This window comes from Lissotriton vulgaris, chromosome 3_2 (assembly GCF_964263255.1).
Source record: "Lissotriton vulgaris chromosome 3_2, aLisVul1.2, whole genome shotgun sequence".
In the NCBI taxonomy this organism is placed as follows: domain Eukaryota; kingdom Metazoa; phylum Chordata; class Amphibia; order Caudata; family Salamandridae; genus Lissotriton; species Lissotriton vulgaris.
Window position 1 is genome coordinate 247,677,789 of NC_141690.1, and position 15,186 is coordinate 247,692,974.

The 15,186-nt window shown below is 43.6% G+C and overlaps 1 protein-coding gene across 1 annotated transcript in view; it reads left to right on the top strand.

Annotated features, from left to right (window-relative positions):
* Positions 1-15,186, top strand: part of ATRN (attractin) — a 960,574-nt gene that overhangs the window by 249,233 nt on the left and 696,155 nt on the right. The window contains exon 12 of the mRNA XM_086964304.1: positions 12,765-12,985. Within this exon, the coding sequence (XP_086820430.1) occupies positions 12,765-12,985 (221 nt within the window). The remainder of the gene's footprint in view (positions 1-12,764; positions 12,986-15,186) is intronic.

The window sequence follows — 15,186 nt, forward strand, 5'->3', positions numbered from 1 at the left end:
CGTTTGAATTGCGGGATATTATTTAGTTTGTACGTTTTTCCTTGCTTTGCGTAGTTTTTTCCTTTGGCATTTTGACAGCATATTGAGGCCATCGGTGTCCTGTTTCTTGTATTCCTGTTTTACCCTTGTCTTAGTACTTGTAGCTTCATCCCTTGTGTCCAATGATTGTACATCTTGTGATGGCATTTTTTTCCTTGTGCATTAGGTTTAATCTGTGATTTTCTTATTAATGTCAATTCTGGGCCCTTAAAGCTTTCAGTGCAGCTGATAAATTCATTTTCAATATTATCAGTCATTCTAGTGTTTTTAGAATTATCTTTCACTTTCTCATAGATGTTTCCATTTTTCTTTTGAATGTCCCTTTTAGTATCTTCTATTATGCTATGCAGAACTTCTGGTATTGCTGCTAGTTTGTCTATAATGGGTGAGTAGATACATTCCGGGATCAATTTTTCATTATCTTTCTGCACTCTAACTATCAGGCCATTAAGCTGAGCAAGTTTATTATCAATCCCCGCAATGGTGTTTGCCATCATTTTTAAAATATCAATTTGAATATCCATCTTATTGGATTGATATTGTAACGCTTCCAATGTAAGAGTCGAGGTTTGATAGAAAATATCCCAAGATATCCCCATATCATGTTGTTTTATTCCCATTTGGTTATTTTGTATTGTCTTGCCACTTTGATATTTATTATCTGAGAAGGTTGCGTTTTCTACCCTGCAATTATCATTTGTTTTTGTGTCCTAATCATTATGACTTTATTCACTATGTCTTTCCCCCCATTTTGGTTATCTTGTCCTATTCCATAATGGCCATTGTCTTCTTGGATGTCAGTCCTGGTTTTATCACTGGGATTGCTCAGTTTAAGCGATATTTCCTCAGGAAGTATATGTATATTTTTCTTAATTTCTACATTTACTTCTATTGGTATCATTAACTGTTTCTGTTCCATCCTACCTCCTTGATATGCCAGATTGTGTTCAGGAGAATTGAGATCAGAATTGTTTGTAAAGCAGCTTGTGTCCTTAATTACTATCTCTGAAATACTTGCTGTACCTGATATATCCATTTCTTTAGTTTTTTTCTTGGTGAATTGACACTGGAGATATCTTTGCACTTAATATATCTTTGTCTGTGATTTGGAATTCGTTATCATGTTGTTCCTTTGTCATGCTTTCCAAGTTACACTTTACATTTTGTAGGGTATTTTTTGTGTCTTGCCTGTTGATTTTTTTTCACCGCTCGTAGGTTTGATGGGGGACTGTAATTTGTTTTTTTCCGCATCTGTTTGCATTGACAACAAAGCTCCAGTTGAATCCTTCATGAAATGGAATCTATCTGGTATTTTACCTGATTTCTCAGACATCCTTGTTATAGGGGAAAATAGTGTCTGGTTTGATCCAACAGTATTTGATTTTACCTTTTTTATCACCCTTGATTGTTGTATTTTCTTTGTCCGTTTTGTAGTTGGTCCTGATATCCTCTCCTTACCAGAACGCATAATTCCCCTTTTTATAAGCACCTGTCCCTTTTTTGGATGTCATAGTGATATCTCAGGACCCTCTACTCAGAGTCCAGGACTCGGTAAAGACTCTGTAAAGAGTTGTCTCAAAAATTCTGGGGACCTTACCCCTGATACAGCTTTAAATGCACCAAGGGAGAGAGACAACCGAAAAAGTACTGGTGAACCACTTGCTCCGTTCTCTTTCCACCCGTGGCAGACCCGTATGGGGGCTTTTCCACCTCCCCAGCCTGTGTGCTCGTTTTCCCCGCAGACTCGGTCACAAAATATATAGCGCCCAACGCCTTCTCCACGCCGCTACACCAAAGAGTCCTGGTCGCCTAACCCAAGACACAGGACGGCGCGATGCTTTGGCGGCGTGTTATTAATCCTTGGCGTCAGTGACCAGCAACCGGGCCACTACAGGTACCGTGAACACCAGCCGTCTGGGTCAAGCAGTGGAGGCCGGTAGGGGTCATGCGGGTGGGGGGAAACCCCAGACTGGTAGTTCAAAATCCGAATCACAATCTGCAGTAACCTCTCCTGCTCCCAGTCCTGCACCAGCTCTGTGTGTAGTGTGAGCCTTTCTCCAATTCAAGTTAATCAGGTTAATCCGAATGTGTTAACGTTTCCACAATGGCCAACAACGTTATCTCAAAACCTGATGATGGCCTTCTTGTGAGCCCTTGAACCTTGAAACATGGAAGTCGGACCAAATGTAGGGTTCAATGTAGGGTTCAATTCTACTCTTCCAGAGACTCCTCCTTACATTAACTACCTGGTTACGCCTCCCCACAACCAGAGACTGTTCTTATATGCACCTCTCCTATGCGGCCTCCTTGTCCCATATAACCCCCCTCCCCCCCACAACACCCAGAGACCAATCGCTCACCTCAGCTGTGTAGAGGGCCAAATGGGTGCTTGCTTTCACAGTCTGCAGCTTTTTGTCCTTCACAACCTCAGGTACCGTCAACCGCCAATGTCTAGCACTAGTTGCCAAGAATTGGCTAAATGGGGGCCCAGAGGTGATCCTAGGGGTGATCCCAATTCCGCTGCCCCTGCTGCTTTCGGTGGTCTAGGCAGCGAGACCAACCCACACAACAGCCGCTTGTGTCTTCCGCGGCTCTAACCACGCTTCTCGTGGGCAGGCAGCTTTCTGTTAGTCTCCGTTAGTCACCACCAGCATCATTATCGAGGCCAAGGAAGACGAATTCAGACCTCACTCAGTCCTCAAATTTTTCCCCAACAGTAACGGATTCGCGCACTGTCTGCCGTGTACTTTCTGCCGTTTTAATGTTCAGAGTTTACTTGTAGCCACAGCCGCTCTGTGCTCAGCGCTCTCTACTCTGCATTCGCAGCGTTCGGCGTTTAATTGCCGCTGCAGCCGTAGCCGCTCTGTGCTCAGAGTTCCATCCAACGGCAACCGCAACAGAATTGTTCTTTTCCAAGCCGTGCACTCTCCGCCTTATTAATATTCTCTTTCGGGTTTACTTGCAACCGTAGCCGCTCTGTTCTCTGCGTTCAGCTGCAGCTGCGAAGTGCTTGCTGCTGGCTCGCTGGCTCCAGTCTCCCAGGCTAGAGAAAAAGTACAAATCTGCACCTAATGACCCTGTATATATCAAAGGCCAGTTACCCTTGGACTCTCTGGTAGTTTTCAACTCTCGTAAAAGAGCTAATTCGCAAACACGAGAAGCCCCTCCTCCTGATAAAGTCCAAATTAATAGACGCTTCGGGCAAAAGGGTAGCGTCACAAGCAACTAATCATTGGAGCCAATGCTCAATCACTATTGGCAAGGTATGATAGAGCTCATTAAGATGAGCTTGAAAAGCTCACTGAATTTCTTCATGATTCTTATTCAAGGGGTAAATTAATAACTGATACCTCTATGAGGTTTCCTATAGATCAGGCAGACACAGCAGCTTGGGCAGTACACACTAGTGTACTGCTCCGTAGACGTGCTTGGTTAAGATTTTCAGGATTCAAGCCTGAGGTACAAGCCTTTATTCTTAATCAACCATTGGACAAATAACACCTCTTTGGTCCAGCTGTCGATACAGCACTAGAAAAGATTGAAAAAGGATACTGAGGTTGCCAAGTCAATGGGGCCTTAGTCACCTTTCTACAGAGGATCCTTTTGTCGCTTATTTTATAGAGGCGGCTCCAAAAATGTGTCTACAGGCAATCCCTCCTCCTCTTACAAGGGCAACAATCAGTCGCCCTTTTCAAGAGGTTATTTTAGAGGTGGATATAGAGGAAGCAACGGCAAGGTAAGAGGCATAGAACTCAAAACGCACTTCCTCTGCAAATACCAAATAGTGACTTCCTTTCCATACCCCGACCATTCCACTCCTGTTGGGGGATGTTTTTTCCAATTTCTACCCATTTGGAATACAATTACATCAGACAAATGGGTTCTACAAATTATTCAATCTAGATTTTGTGTGGAGCTTACAAGCTCTCCACCGACTATTCCTCCAAGGTCACACCTCATGTCACAAGAACATCTCACCCTTCTAAAGAAAGAGATTCTCTCTTTGTTGCAGAAAGGTGCTATAGAATCAGTCCCTTTACCATACCAGGGAGCAGGGGTGTACACCCTAAACTTTCTAATTACCAAAAAGGACGGCCCTCTCAGGCCTATATTAGACCTCAGAGAGCTAAATATATACATTGTCGGACCATTTTCCTATGGTAACACTTCAACAAGTGCTTCCCCTTCTTCAGCAAGCCGACTTTCTCTCCACTCTGGATTTTAAGGACGCTATTTATTATTGGGCGGCAGTTTTGCAATATTCCAAGGGGCTTTTAGGAGGAAGCGATCATCAAGATGAGGGAGTATGCTCAGAGAATGTCTACAAAGCACTGTTGGGAAAAACGGCAGAGAACGCCTTAGTCACTACAGTAGATTTTGCCTATTTCAAACATACATGGTTCAAGACTTTGAGTGCAGTATACAAAATTTGGAGGGCTATCAAGAAGAAGGTAGGACTGGGAAGATATAATAGATATTTGAGGTTATACACGAATAGCGATCTTCCGGCACAGATTTTTAGGGATGCTGTTATGAAGGAGTGGGATGGCAGAGGAGTTAAGAAATTAGGAGACATGATGGATGCGAAAGGTGGGTTCTTACTATTTCAAGAAATTCAATATAGATTTAAAATACCTGGGAACAACTTCTTTAAATATTTACAAGTAAGAAGTTACTTTCATACAAAACAGGGGGGGGCAGCAGGAATGACAAGCTGCAGGATAATGGATTATTTGGGGAGTAGTTTACGGGGCTCAATTAGGCAATTATACGCAGAATTACAGGCATACAAAACAGACGATAGGGAGAAATATAGCAATAAATGGGTGGAACAAGTAAGGGCCCATCCAGAAGCTCTTCAAGCATCTTTAGATCTAGGAAGAACCATCCTTTGCTCAGCAACATTACAACCCCAACATTACAAGACCATTTTTTCATTATACCATACACCAGCTAGAATTGCACAATGGGGGGGTAGCACCGGAATAACTTGCCCACGCTGTAACTCTACGAGCGCTAACATCACTCACATGTTTTCACAGTGTCCACAGCTTTTTACTCTAAAATTGGCAATAGAGGTATTTTTGGAGAATTCTCTGGGGTTAAAAGTTAAATTAACGGATGAATTGATAATATTAGGCATCAGTATAGGAGATAATAATATACATCCAGAATTTTTGTTTTTGGTCACAGCAGTTTTTAGACTTATTATTGCGAAAGCCTGGAAAGACAAATCTGCACCGACGTTTCAGATGTGGATAGCAAAGATATTATACATATATAATCTGGAGAAAGCTATTTATGATAGGAAAGGCAGAAGGGCAAGAATTTTGGGGGGCAAGATCTGGCTCCCCATCGAGCAGTGGAAGAGCAGAAAGATCTAAAATTTTTTTATGGGAGTTGACATACTCCTTTGTTTTCTTGTCTTTGGGTATGTATGGGTTATGTCAGATTTTGTTTTGACTTATTTCTCCATCTCTATGTTATACTTTTTTTTAGTTTTGTTTGTTGTTCCAGGTATGCAGATGGTTGTGTTATATATGTATAACTGTGTGAAAACTCTGTACTGTAAATACTGTATTGTAATTAACAGAAAAAGTGGAAGAAAATAAAAAACAATAAAAAAAAAGAGAGAATTTTAAGGACGCTTACTTTCATATTACAATACACCCTGCGCACCGCAAATATCTCTGGTTTGTGGTAGAAAGTCAGCACTATCAATTCAAAGTTATTCCATTCGGAGTAACAACCGCACCTAGGGTTTTCACAAAATGCTTGGCAGTAGTTGCAGCCAATCTAAGAGTACAACATATTCAAGTCTTCCCATACTTAGAGTTTTTTGTGGCTTTTATGAGCCAGTCGTCTATCATACCCAACTCCAGCCAGAGTCCGAAATATACAAACACTGTTGTCTTAGTTTTAGCCTCAACAATCTTTACCAGCTCAAATGTTCTTGCAGTTACTGGGAATGATGGCGTCTTGCATTTTTATAGTCCCCTCCGCAAGACTCCAGATGCGTCCCCTTCAGGTGTGTTTAGCACGTCAGTGGAACCAAGCTCATGGTCAGTTATCAGATCTAGTGTTGGTAGACGGCCGCACCCATCACTCTCTGCAGTGGTGGAACACACAAAACCGTTCAAAAGGGCGGCCCTTCAGCGACCCGGTTCCACAGATAGTACTGACAGCAGATGCATCCCTGACCGGTTGGGGAGCGCATCTCCAAACCTGCACAATGCAGGGCATTTGGAGCTTGCGGCAGATACGGCTCCATATAATTCGTCTAGAGCTGATACCGAATTTTCTGGCGCTGAAATCATTTCAAGTTCAGGTAGTACGCAAGACGGTCCTAATTTGTACAGACATGACAGCCATGTGCTACATACAAAAACAGGGAGGGACACACTCTCTCCAGCTGTCACAGCTAGCACAGACCATCTGTAATGTAGTAACCTTATCTTTTCTTTAAGGCAACAATGGACTAACCAGTGCAGTTGACTGAAAGCAGCCCTTGAGCCTTTTTGGATGCAACACCTTAGGTGTATGCCACTTATTGGCAGTAGAACTTAGGAGGTTTGCATTACCTGACACCAGTGTTGTATAAATGGCATTCCACTTATCAACCATACTTGCTCAATACTTGTTATACTCCAGCCACTATGATTAAATAATTTCAATATTTCTGCTTGTTTGTCAGAGAGCCGTACCAACCTTTTCAAACTATAGGTCTAAAGGACTGATTGTTGGAGCACATTAGCTTTATGTTAGCAACATACTGGCAGGTCCAAAATGAGTGACTCTGGGTTACGGTTGTTTTCTACTAGGAATAGCCTTGTAATCATGAATTTGTGGGCCCAAGTTTTATGAGTGTAATCGTATCATATTTTAAGTTTTTAATTGTTGGTACTTCCCTTGATTTACATGGAAAAGACTTATTGAGCATTATTATGCTAAGCTGCTGGAAATTATTACTACAAAACTTGGCAGTAACCTTGCTTGACCTGTCTGATGATTTGAGAGCGACAAGGTGTATATTAAAATCACCGGAGATTATTAAACTGGCAGTGTGGTAACAGAGTGCTAATGTTTCTACAGTGTCCCACAAAGTGAACAGCTAGGCCATTTTATTACTACTTCTTGTACTTGGATAAATGTCAAATATTATCAATTGAGTCAAACATTAGAAGCACACCTTATAACCATTGCAACTGTAAGTCAATTGCTTCCACCTTAATCCTCAGTTCTGTTACAATATAAGATAAGAGAACAGCCTTGGCGTGACCTCGATTCGATGAACGCATACGTAGCAATGCCAGGTATTACTGGGAATGTCCTCAAAGGAAGGATAAAACACCTCACCTCTACCTGGCAACAGCTCAGGGAAGGAGGCCCCGCTCTGTCCGTCGGTACCTCGTAATGGTACAGAACTGCCACCGGAGGCAACGCTACTCAGGATTACTGGTGTTGTATCTTTTTGTTTACTATTCTTTGATTATCACTAGTATAAGTAATAGCAGCAGCATTAACAGCATTTCTTTGGTCCTGAAGAAAGCCATAGATACAGGATATTGATCACTATGCTGAAACATGTCGATCTGAATTTTGAGTTGTTTTAAATCTATACTGCTCTCTGCCCTGCTTTTTAACCCTGCCAGTGAGAGCAATGCAATAAAAATAGTTTTTTGCATGTTCCTAGGCAGTTTTAAATCACCATTAGTCTTCTTATTCTTATTTTTTGCGCTGCTCCCTCACTACACCATAATTTTCACATATGGGATTCCAACATCCTATTTACACTAGTGAACCTCTTTGAAAACATCCCTGAGCTCCTTCCTCACAGTGAGGGAGTTATAGCCCCCAGTAGGCCTAGGATTTCCTGCTAGGAGGAGGAACCCATATGATGAAGCATGTCACCTTCGGGTGAGTGAGGGTTCTAGTCCTTAAGGGATATACTCCCCTTATTGGTTGTATCTATTCACAATTTTCTGAGAGAATCGATACATTCACCACACATTGTTAATGTGCGAATATTCAGACCTGAGGTAGTTTCGTTTTATTGACCTTAGTATGACCACCAGGAAGATCAACAATGGAAATGTGAGCATCGGAGCAATATCCGTTGTAAGAAAAAAACAACCACGATGACAGAACACTTTATTCAGTTTAATCATACCACCAATGACATTCACTGGACGGTGATTGAGCAACTGAAACAGGGCAAAACACACACAGGGTGCCCTTTTTGAAAAAGACAAGTGCTGGGTGTACCATCTGTTTACCCACAAAGAAGGTCTGAATGACAATATTCAGTGGGGCTCAGTCTTGAAAAGATGAAAAACAGACCGTTTCAGACAGCACAATTTTCCATGGCATAATTATGGAAACACCCTCGATTAGAGAGGACAATAGGCTATCCAACTTTGGCAGAAACGTACATGTTCAATAGCCCGCAATCTCTTGTCTAACGGGGCGAAGAGTGCGGGAACAGTTTAACAGCTTGCTAGGGTAAATATTATGCCCATATCGAAACATTTATGTTCCATAGCCAGGAGAGTCTGTGCCATCTCGTGTCTAACAAGGTGCCCGAAGAGAATGCAGGCACAGTTTAACAGCATTGAGTAAATATAATGCACATATAAAATACAAGTGGCAACACTATCTAGTGCTAATTTCTTATTTTAGACCCATCTATAGCATATACCAGTACCAGCTGCCATATTATTTAGGCAATGAACGACCCTATATTCTTTTTCACCAGATTCGACTAATTTGCGACAGCGCACGCGCCTTTTCCATTCGACTCATGCACTCCTATTCAAGAAGCTAGCAGTGCCCTCCTCTTTGACGCACGCGTAGACGTCAGTGCTCCGACGCTCAATGTGATAGTGTCATCACCACTCTTGTCCACTACCAGCGCCAGTTACAAATATAATCACTGACTGCCCAGCTTTACCATCGGGGTCCCGGACATGGGCACAACCTAGGCGTAACGAGGGCCTTGAACTACGGAGTAGTAAGTCTCCCGATTACCAACAGGGTGACTTAAGGTATTTATTAGCCATGCTGCATGGTAGTGATTCTTTAATTTCTTCCTGTACCTGCAAGCGTGTGACTATTAGTCACCGCCTCCTGCATCCTGCTAGTGGATCCTGCCAGATGGCATATGCGGGCTCTGCAGTGGGACCTGAAGTTCCAGTAGGCACAAAATCAGGGCAACCTGTCCGATCACGTCCAGATCTCGGCTGGCACTGCACAACAGTTGCAGAGGTGCTTCACGAATCGCGATTGGGTAAATGGCAGATCCCTCTCCCTTTTCCATCTGGAGTACACAGTTGTGACGGAAAACTGAGAGGGATCTACCATTGACCCAATCGCGATTCTGGAAGCACCACTGCAACTGTCGTGCCTCCTGGGTTGGGGTGGCCCCATGGGACAGGCGGAAATCAGAGGCCTCTGGTCTCCGGTGGAGTCCGGGCTCCACATCCACCTTCTGGAGCTTCGGGCGATCTGGCTTGCACTGAAGGCATTCCTTCCCTCTGTCTTGGGAGTGGTGCAGGTGTTCACGGACAAACCCTCCGCCATGTGGTACTGCAACTAACGGGGCGGGTTAGGGTAGTGGACCCTATGTCAGGAGGCTCTGCACCTCTGGACTTGGCTGAAACACCAGGGGATTTCTCTGGTGGTTCACCACCTGGCAGGTTCTCTGAACGGCAGGGCGGACAAAAACTCAGCCGCCAGTGCATGATAACTCACGAATGACATCTGAACTCTAACGTGGTGCAAGGTCTCTTTCAGCAGTGAGGAGAGCCTTGGTTAGATCTATTTGCCACCGACGAGAACGCGCAATGTCCTCAGTTCTGTGCGTTGGAATTTCCAAGACGGTACTCGCTAGGCAATTCTTTTTGTCACGAGTGGAGTTGCGGTCTACTATACGCCTTTACGCCTATACCACTTCTACCCAGATTTCTAGAAGATCAAGCGTAACTGGGCCAAGTTATTCTTGTAGCTCCGGTCTGGGCTCGGAGAGTATGGTATCCCGAGCTACTAAGCATGGTCATCGATGCCCCGATCAGACTGTCTCTTCGGGAGGATCTTCTGTCACAGCACCAGGGGACGGTACTCTACCGAACCTGTCCAACCTCCACCTCCTTGCGTGGATATTGAGCGGCGGCAGTTGACGTCTTTTGTCCCACCTCCCGAAGTTTGTAATGTAATCTTGGCGGCCAGGCGGCCCTTCTCTAAAACGGCATACGCCAGCAGGTGGAATACGTTTGTGGCATGGTGAACAGCAAAGGCTGTGAATCCCCTTTCTGCCCTTCTTATAGAGGTTCTTCTATTCTTACTTTCTTTTGCCCAGTAGGGCTCTGCTTTGGGAACTATCAAGGGCAATGTCTCAGCCATTTCAGCCTTTTTACTGCTTCCAGATCAGCCTTGCCTTTTCAAGTCCCTGTTGTAAGTAGATTCTTAAAAGGCATTACTCATCTTTTTCCTCCTGTTCCTTTCAGAATGCCTCAGTGGGACCTGAACCTGGTTCTGACATATCTGATTTGTGCCCCCTTTGAGCCACTTCACAACTGTCCTCTACGTCTTCTTACTTTAAAGACTGCTTTCCTGGTTGCCATCAACTCGGCTAGAAGAGTGAGCTCTATCTTTTAAACCTCTTTTTCACTCTGTCCATCCAGACAAAGTTGTTCTAAGGACTCGCCCATCTTTTCTGCTAAAAGTTGTCACTGCCTTTCACATCGGGCAGACCATTACTTTGACCACTTTTTTTCCGCCTCCGCATCCCTTGAAAGAGAAAGAGAGGCTCCACTGTCTGGACCCAAAACGTGCGCTCTCATTCTATCTGAACCGCACTCAACAGTTGCAGTGGAATGACAGGCTCTTTGTTGGCTACTTGGGCGTCAAGAAGGGTCAGGCTGTGCTCAAGAGGACCATCTCTCGGTGGGTCAATCGGTTTGCTAAAGGCTTGTTATTCTTTGTCTAAAAAGTAGCCTCCAGTGGGGCTACGCGCCCATTCTACCAGGGCGACGGCAGCCACTACTGCTTTGGGACGGGGATTTCCCATGCATGACATCTGTCAGGCAGCTACGTGGGCCTAACTTCACACGTTTACCAAACATTACTGTCTGGACAGCCAAGTCCGGAGAGACCGCTTCTTTGGCCGTTCTGTTCTCCAGGACTTTCTGGTGTGATCTTGGTTTGCAGAAGGTATTGATGGGGTACCTATTCTAAGGTAAGTAATCTGTCACTACTTGTTTCTTTCAGATGCACAAGTTAATTACCTTTGGGAACGATATATCAGTAAGAAACCTTAGTAGTGATAGATTCCTTTCCACCCCTCCCATCCTCCCTGTTCTGTGAACTGATTCCTAGGGTTAAGGTAATCCCTTTCAGGGCCCTAGTTTCAAGGCACCAGTGGTCAGTATCTTGCATGGCTCTGCGTTCCTGTCGTGGAAAGTAGTGTACAGAACTGACGTCAGCGTGCGAGGGCTGCATCTAAGTAGCGGCCACGGCGTCATCCTGGCGATCACGACGCCTATGATGGACGACGAGCTGCACAACGCCACCTTCTGGGGTGTAGGGGTACTACTGACGTAAACTTTCTGGATCCAGTCTGACGCCTGGGGTAATTCTAAGGTAAAGAATCTAGCACTACTGTTTCTTTCAGATATAGCGTTACCAAAAGAAAGGTAAGTAACTCGTTCATTATTGACATTAGGATGAACGTATGGAGCATACACCGTCTCAATGTTCCCAGATAATACAATAGGGATTTGTGATTGGCAGCCCTCTCTATTACTTGATGTTCCCTTTATGTCACTGTTTGGCAGTTTCATTGGCTGAGGACCAGGTTGGGAATTGGACTGGAGTAGTTGGTTATGCTCAGAAATGGGCTTCCCTATACCCATTGAAATGGACTCCTGCTGTAGTTTGGACTGACTGTAGTTTAAAGATGGGAAACCAATCCATTGGGTTCTGTAAAGGTTTGATCAAATGCATAAACAACTTGAAAAAGTACCCATACTTGTGCATTTCAGAACTTAATCAAAAAGTAGAAACCTTAAGTTGCAAAAAATAGGTGTGGTGATCCCTAGTAATCCTACCCTGTCCATGTAATAGTAAACCCCAGTTACCGTATCACGGAAGACATTACCTATCACTCCATATTTTTTATTTTTCTTGCTTGCTCTCGCTCGCTCGAGAGTCTCTTCCCATCTCCCCGTCTCCCTGTCCCTCTCCCCTTACCCCCTGCTCCCTCTTGCCCTCTCTACCTTTCTCCCTCTCTCCCCCACTCCCCCCCTCCCGCCACTCTTACGCCACAACTCTATAGCATTCCTATACACTCTACTCCACTATACTCCCTATATTACACTTGGCGCCACTCCATAACACACTATACCACTCAACTCTACTCTGAACCACCTCACTCTACTCCACTTTAGAACACTTCATGTAACTTTAAACCAATAACTTTTAGCCATACTGAATATTAGCCACACTACTGTACAACATAGCTAAAACATATTGCCAGAGTCATAGGCGAGACCTATTGTCAAGAGTACAAGCAAGTAACCATTTGTTAACCATGTTTCAATTTATCCACATCATTCTGATCAGTCATGTGATTAATACAAGTACTTTTGAGTTGATGACTGTCTCGTAGGCACTTTGAGAAATGGGTGAATGATAAAAGAACTGAACGTCTCCATGCTTTTTCTTTTCAGCACCATGTATGTGTTTGGAGGGTTTAATAGTCTCCTACTAAGCGACATTCTCATGTTTACTCCAGAGAGTTGTGAAGCTTTCTCAAATCGAAATTCATGTTTGAGTGCAGGACCTGGTATTCGATGTGTTTGGAACAGCAGCCTTTCCATTTGTTCTCCTTGGGAATTGGCTACGCCAGAAGAAGAGGAGCACATCCTCTCCTTGTGTCCAACTAAAACAAGTATGTTATGAAATTTGCTTAATCTTGATATGTTCCCAGTAAACATATGATCTTTTAATATAAAATAATATTTTAATGGATAAAATGGAGTGTGGCTTGATGTGCTGATTTTGCATTTAATTGTAATGTTGAACAGATGAGAACTTTTAAACTAAAGCTCAAAAGTAATGAGCTTATTTTTCTTGAAGTGTGGTATCTTGCTCGTTATCTTTCAGAAATGGCTCTTCCCTTCCTCCCCCACTAGGCGAGTATTCAAGAACAGTATTTAAAGCAACATTTTAACTTTCAGCTTCAATCTTATATTTACGTTTCCTCATCCCTGTTCAGGGACTTCTCAAGCTTTGCATATTTCATATACAAATAGTGTAATGAAATCTTTTCCAGTCCACCCTTAAACGTTTTAATTTATTATTTCAATATATCTGATAACTGGTGTTCAAGACCTCTGGACAATGATGGAAGTCCTGCATAGATGCTCGTGTACTAAGCAGGGAGCATGAAAGTCCCATACCCTATATGTGCTTCATTGAGGCTTTCTCCATCTGTGTCTGTTTTTAAAAGTGTAGCCACCATGGGGGTTACAATATCAACATGTTGAGCTACTGCGCTTTGTATTTGGTGAGACAGCTAGCAGTATGTTTTGAGCAGCAAGATGCACCTATGTATTGTTCAGATTTAAGGTAGCACCCCTTGCATGTTTTTGAACGTTAACCTAGCCTCAAGACGCAGTGTTTTCTATCAATGTAGCCGGCTTATGCTGAAGTTCTTGTAGGGCAAGAGTTCCTGGAGAGCAGTGGAATGCTGAACAAAAGGTGTGAACTTTAGTATTTGAATTGTCCGGTGACAATTAGTTGGATTCCTAGTGGATTAGGAAAGTAGTGCTCTTTAAGGAGCTGGGTTTCTTCAATTTCAACCTGTTGTAGCATTTTGATGTAAAAAGGGAACAGGTGCAGAAAATGAGTTTGAAGCTGGAATGAGTTTGAAGCTCCATGGGAGTTCTATCTTTCAAGTGCGCCTAGAAGTGATAATTGAAGTTTACCATGAAGTAGTGGAGGGAGGTAGCCGGGGTAGTAATCTTAGACAACTGTTTCTGCCACCATTTAAAAATATTCAGAAAAGGGGGTGGTGATGAACAGAGTGTCTGAATTATGCAGACCACTCTTACCCAGTCCAAAGATCAGGGCTTGATCCATCACCGTTATTTATCTCCCCTTGTTAAATATTTTGTCCACCATAAGCGTGGAAGGGTATACTCAGATGTGAGTCCCTTGCTCATTGCACCATCAGGATTCAAGCAAGGCGGGTCGACTACGGCTAAAATGCCAGAAACCGGTCCCCGGAAGCTTGTTTCCTTCCCAGTGTAAGAATTGGCTTGGTAGTTTGGTTTGCCCTGTTCCCATCATGCACTGGGACAGGAACAGACTAATTTGCATATAGCCAGGTTCTGTGCTGGGATGGTGCAGTGAGCTAAAAAACGGTGTTGGATCTAGCCCTGATCTCTTGACTTGGTGAGAGTATTCTGCTTAATTCAGAGACTCTGTCCATCACCACCCCTTGTTGTTAACCATTTAAAAATATGGCATGGTTGTTAACTTTCTGGCATAGGTTTTAGAAACTTGATCACTGTGCTGGGGGGGGAGAGGATATGTGGAAAGTTTGAGATGATTCAGTTAAAGATTTCACTAGTCATTATTGGGTTAGTTCGAAATTTGGTTTCCCTCACTCACAAATGAGAATGTTGCTGGAATCTGACAAGAGGGTGACTGTAGAAGAAAACGTTCTGTCTATGTGTCAAATGACTGAAGGCTATTCCTGCTCCCCCCACACTCTCATCCCCTCCCCCACCCCCCCCACCTCACCCCCTCATACTTTGACTCTAAGGGCTACTCTTGCCATCAGCTAAGCTAACCTTTCAATCTAAAGGAAGAAGCATCTGGGACTGATCTATGACTGCCTACTCCTGTGTACTACTTTTTCCAATTGTGGGAAGAAGATGGCGTCCATTATTGTGATTGCTTTACATTTACCTGGAGAAAACACCAGCGCAACGCTTGATGACCAGATGTTTGGCTGTTGTCCTGACTGGGGATGTGGGAAAAGCCTCTCATCCGTTAAACTCATTATCTGGTGCCTAAAGAACTCTCTCTGACAATTGGGTGATATTTCGAATACAATTAAAGAAAACAGAGTACTTTTTCTGT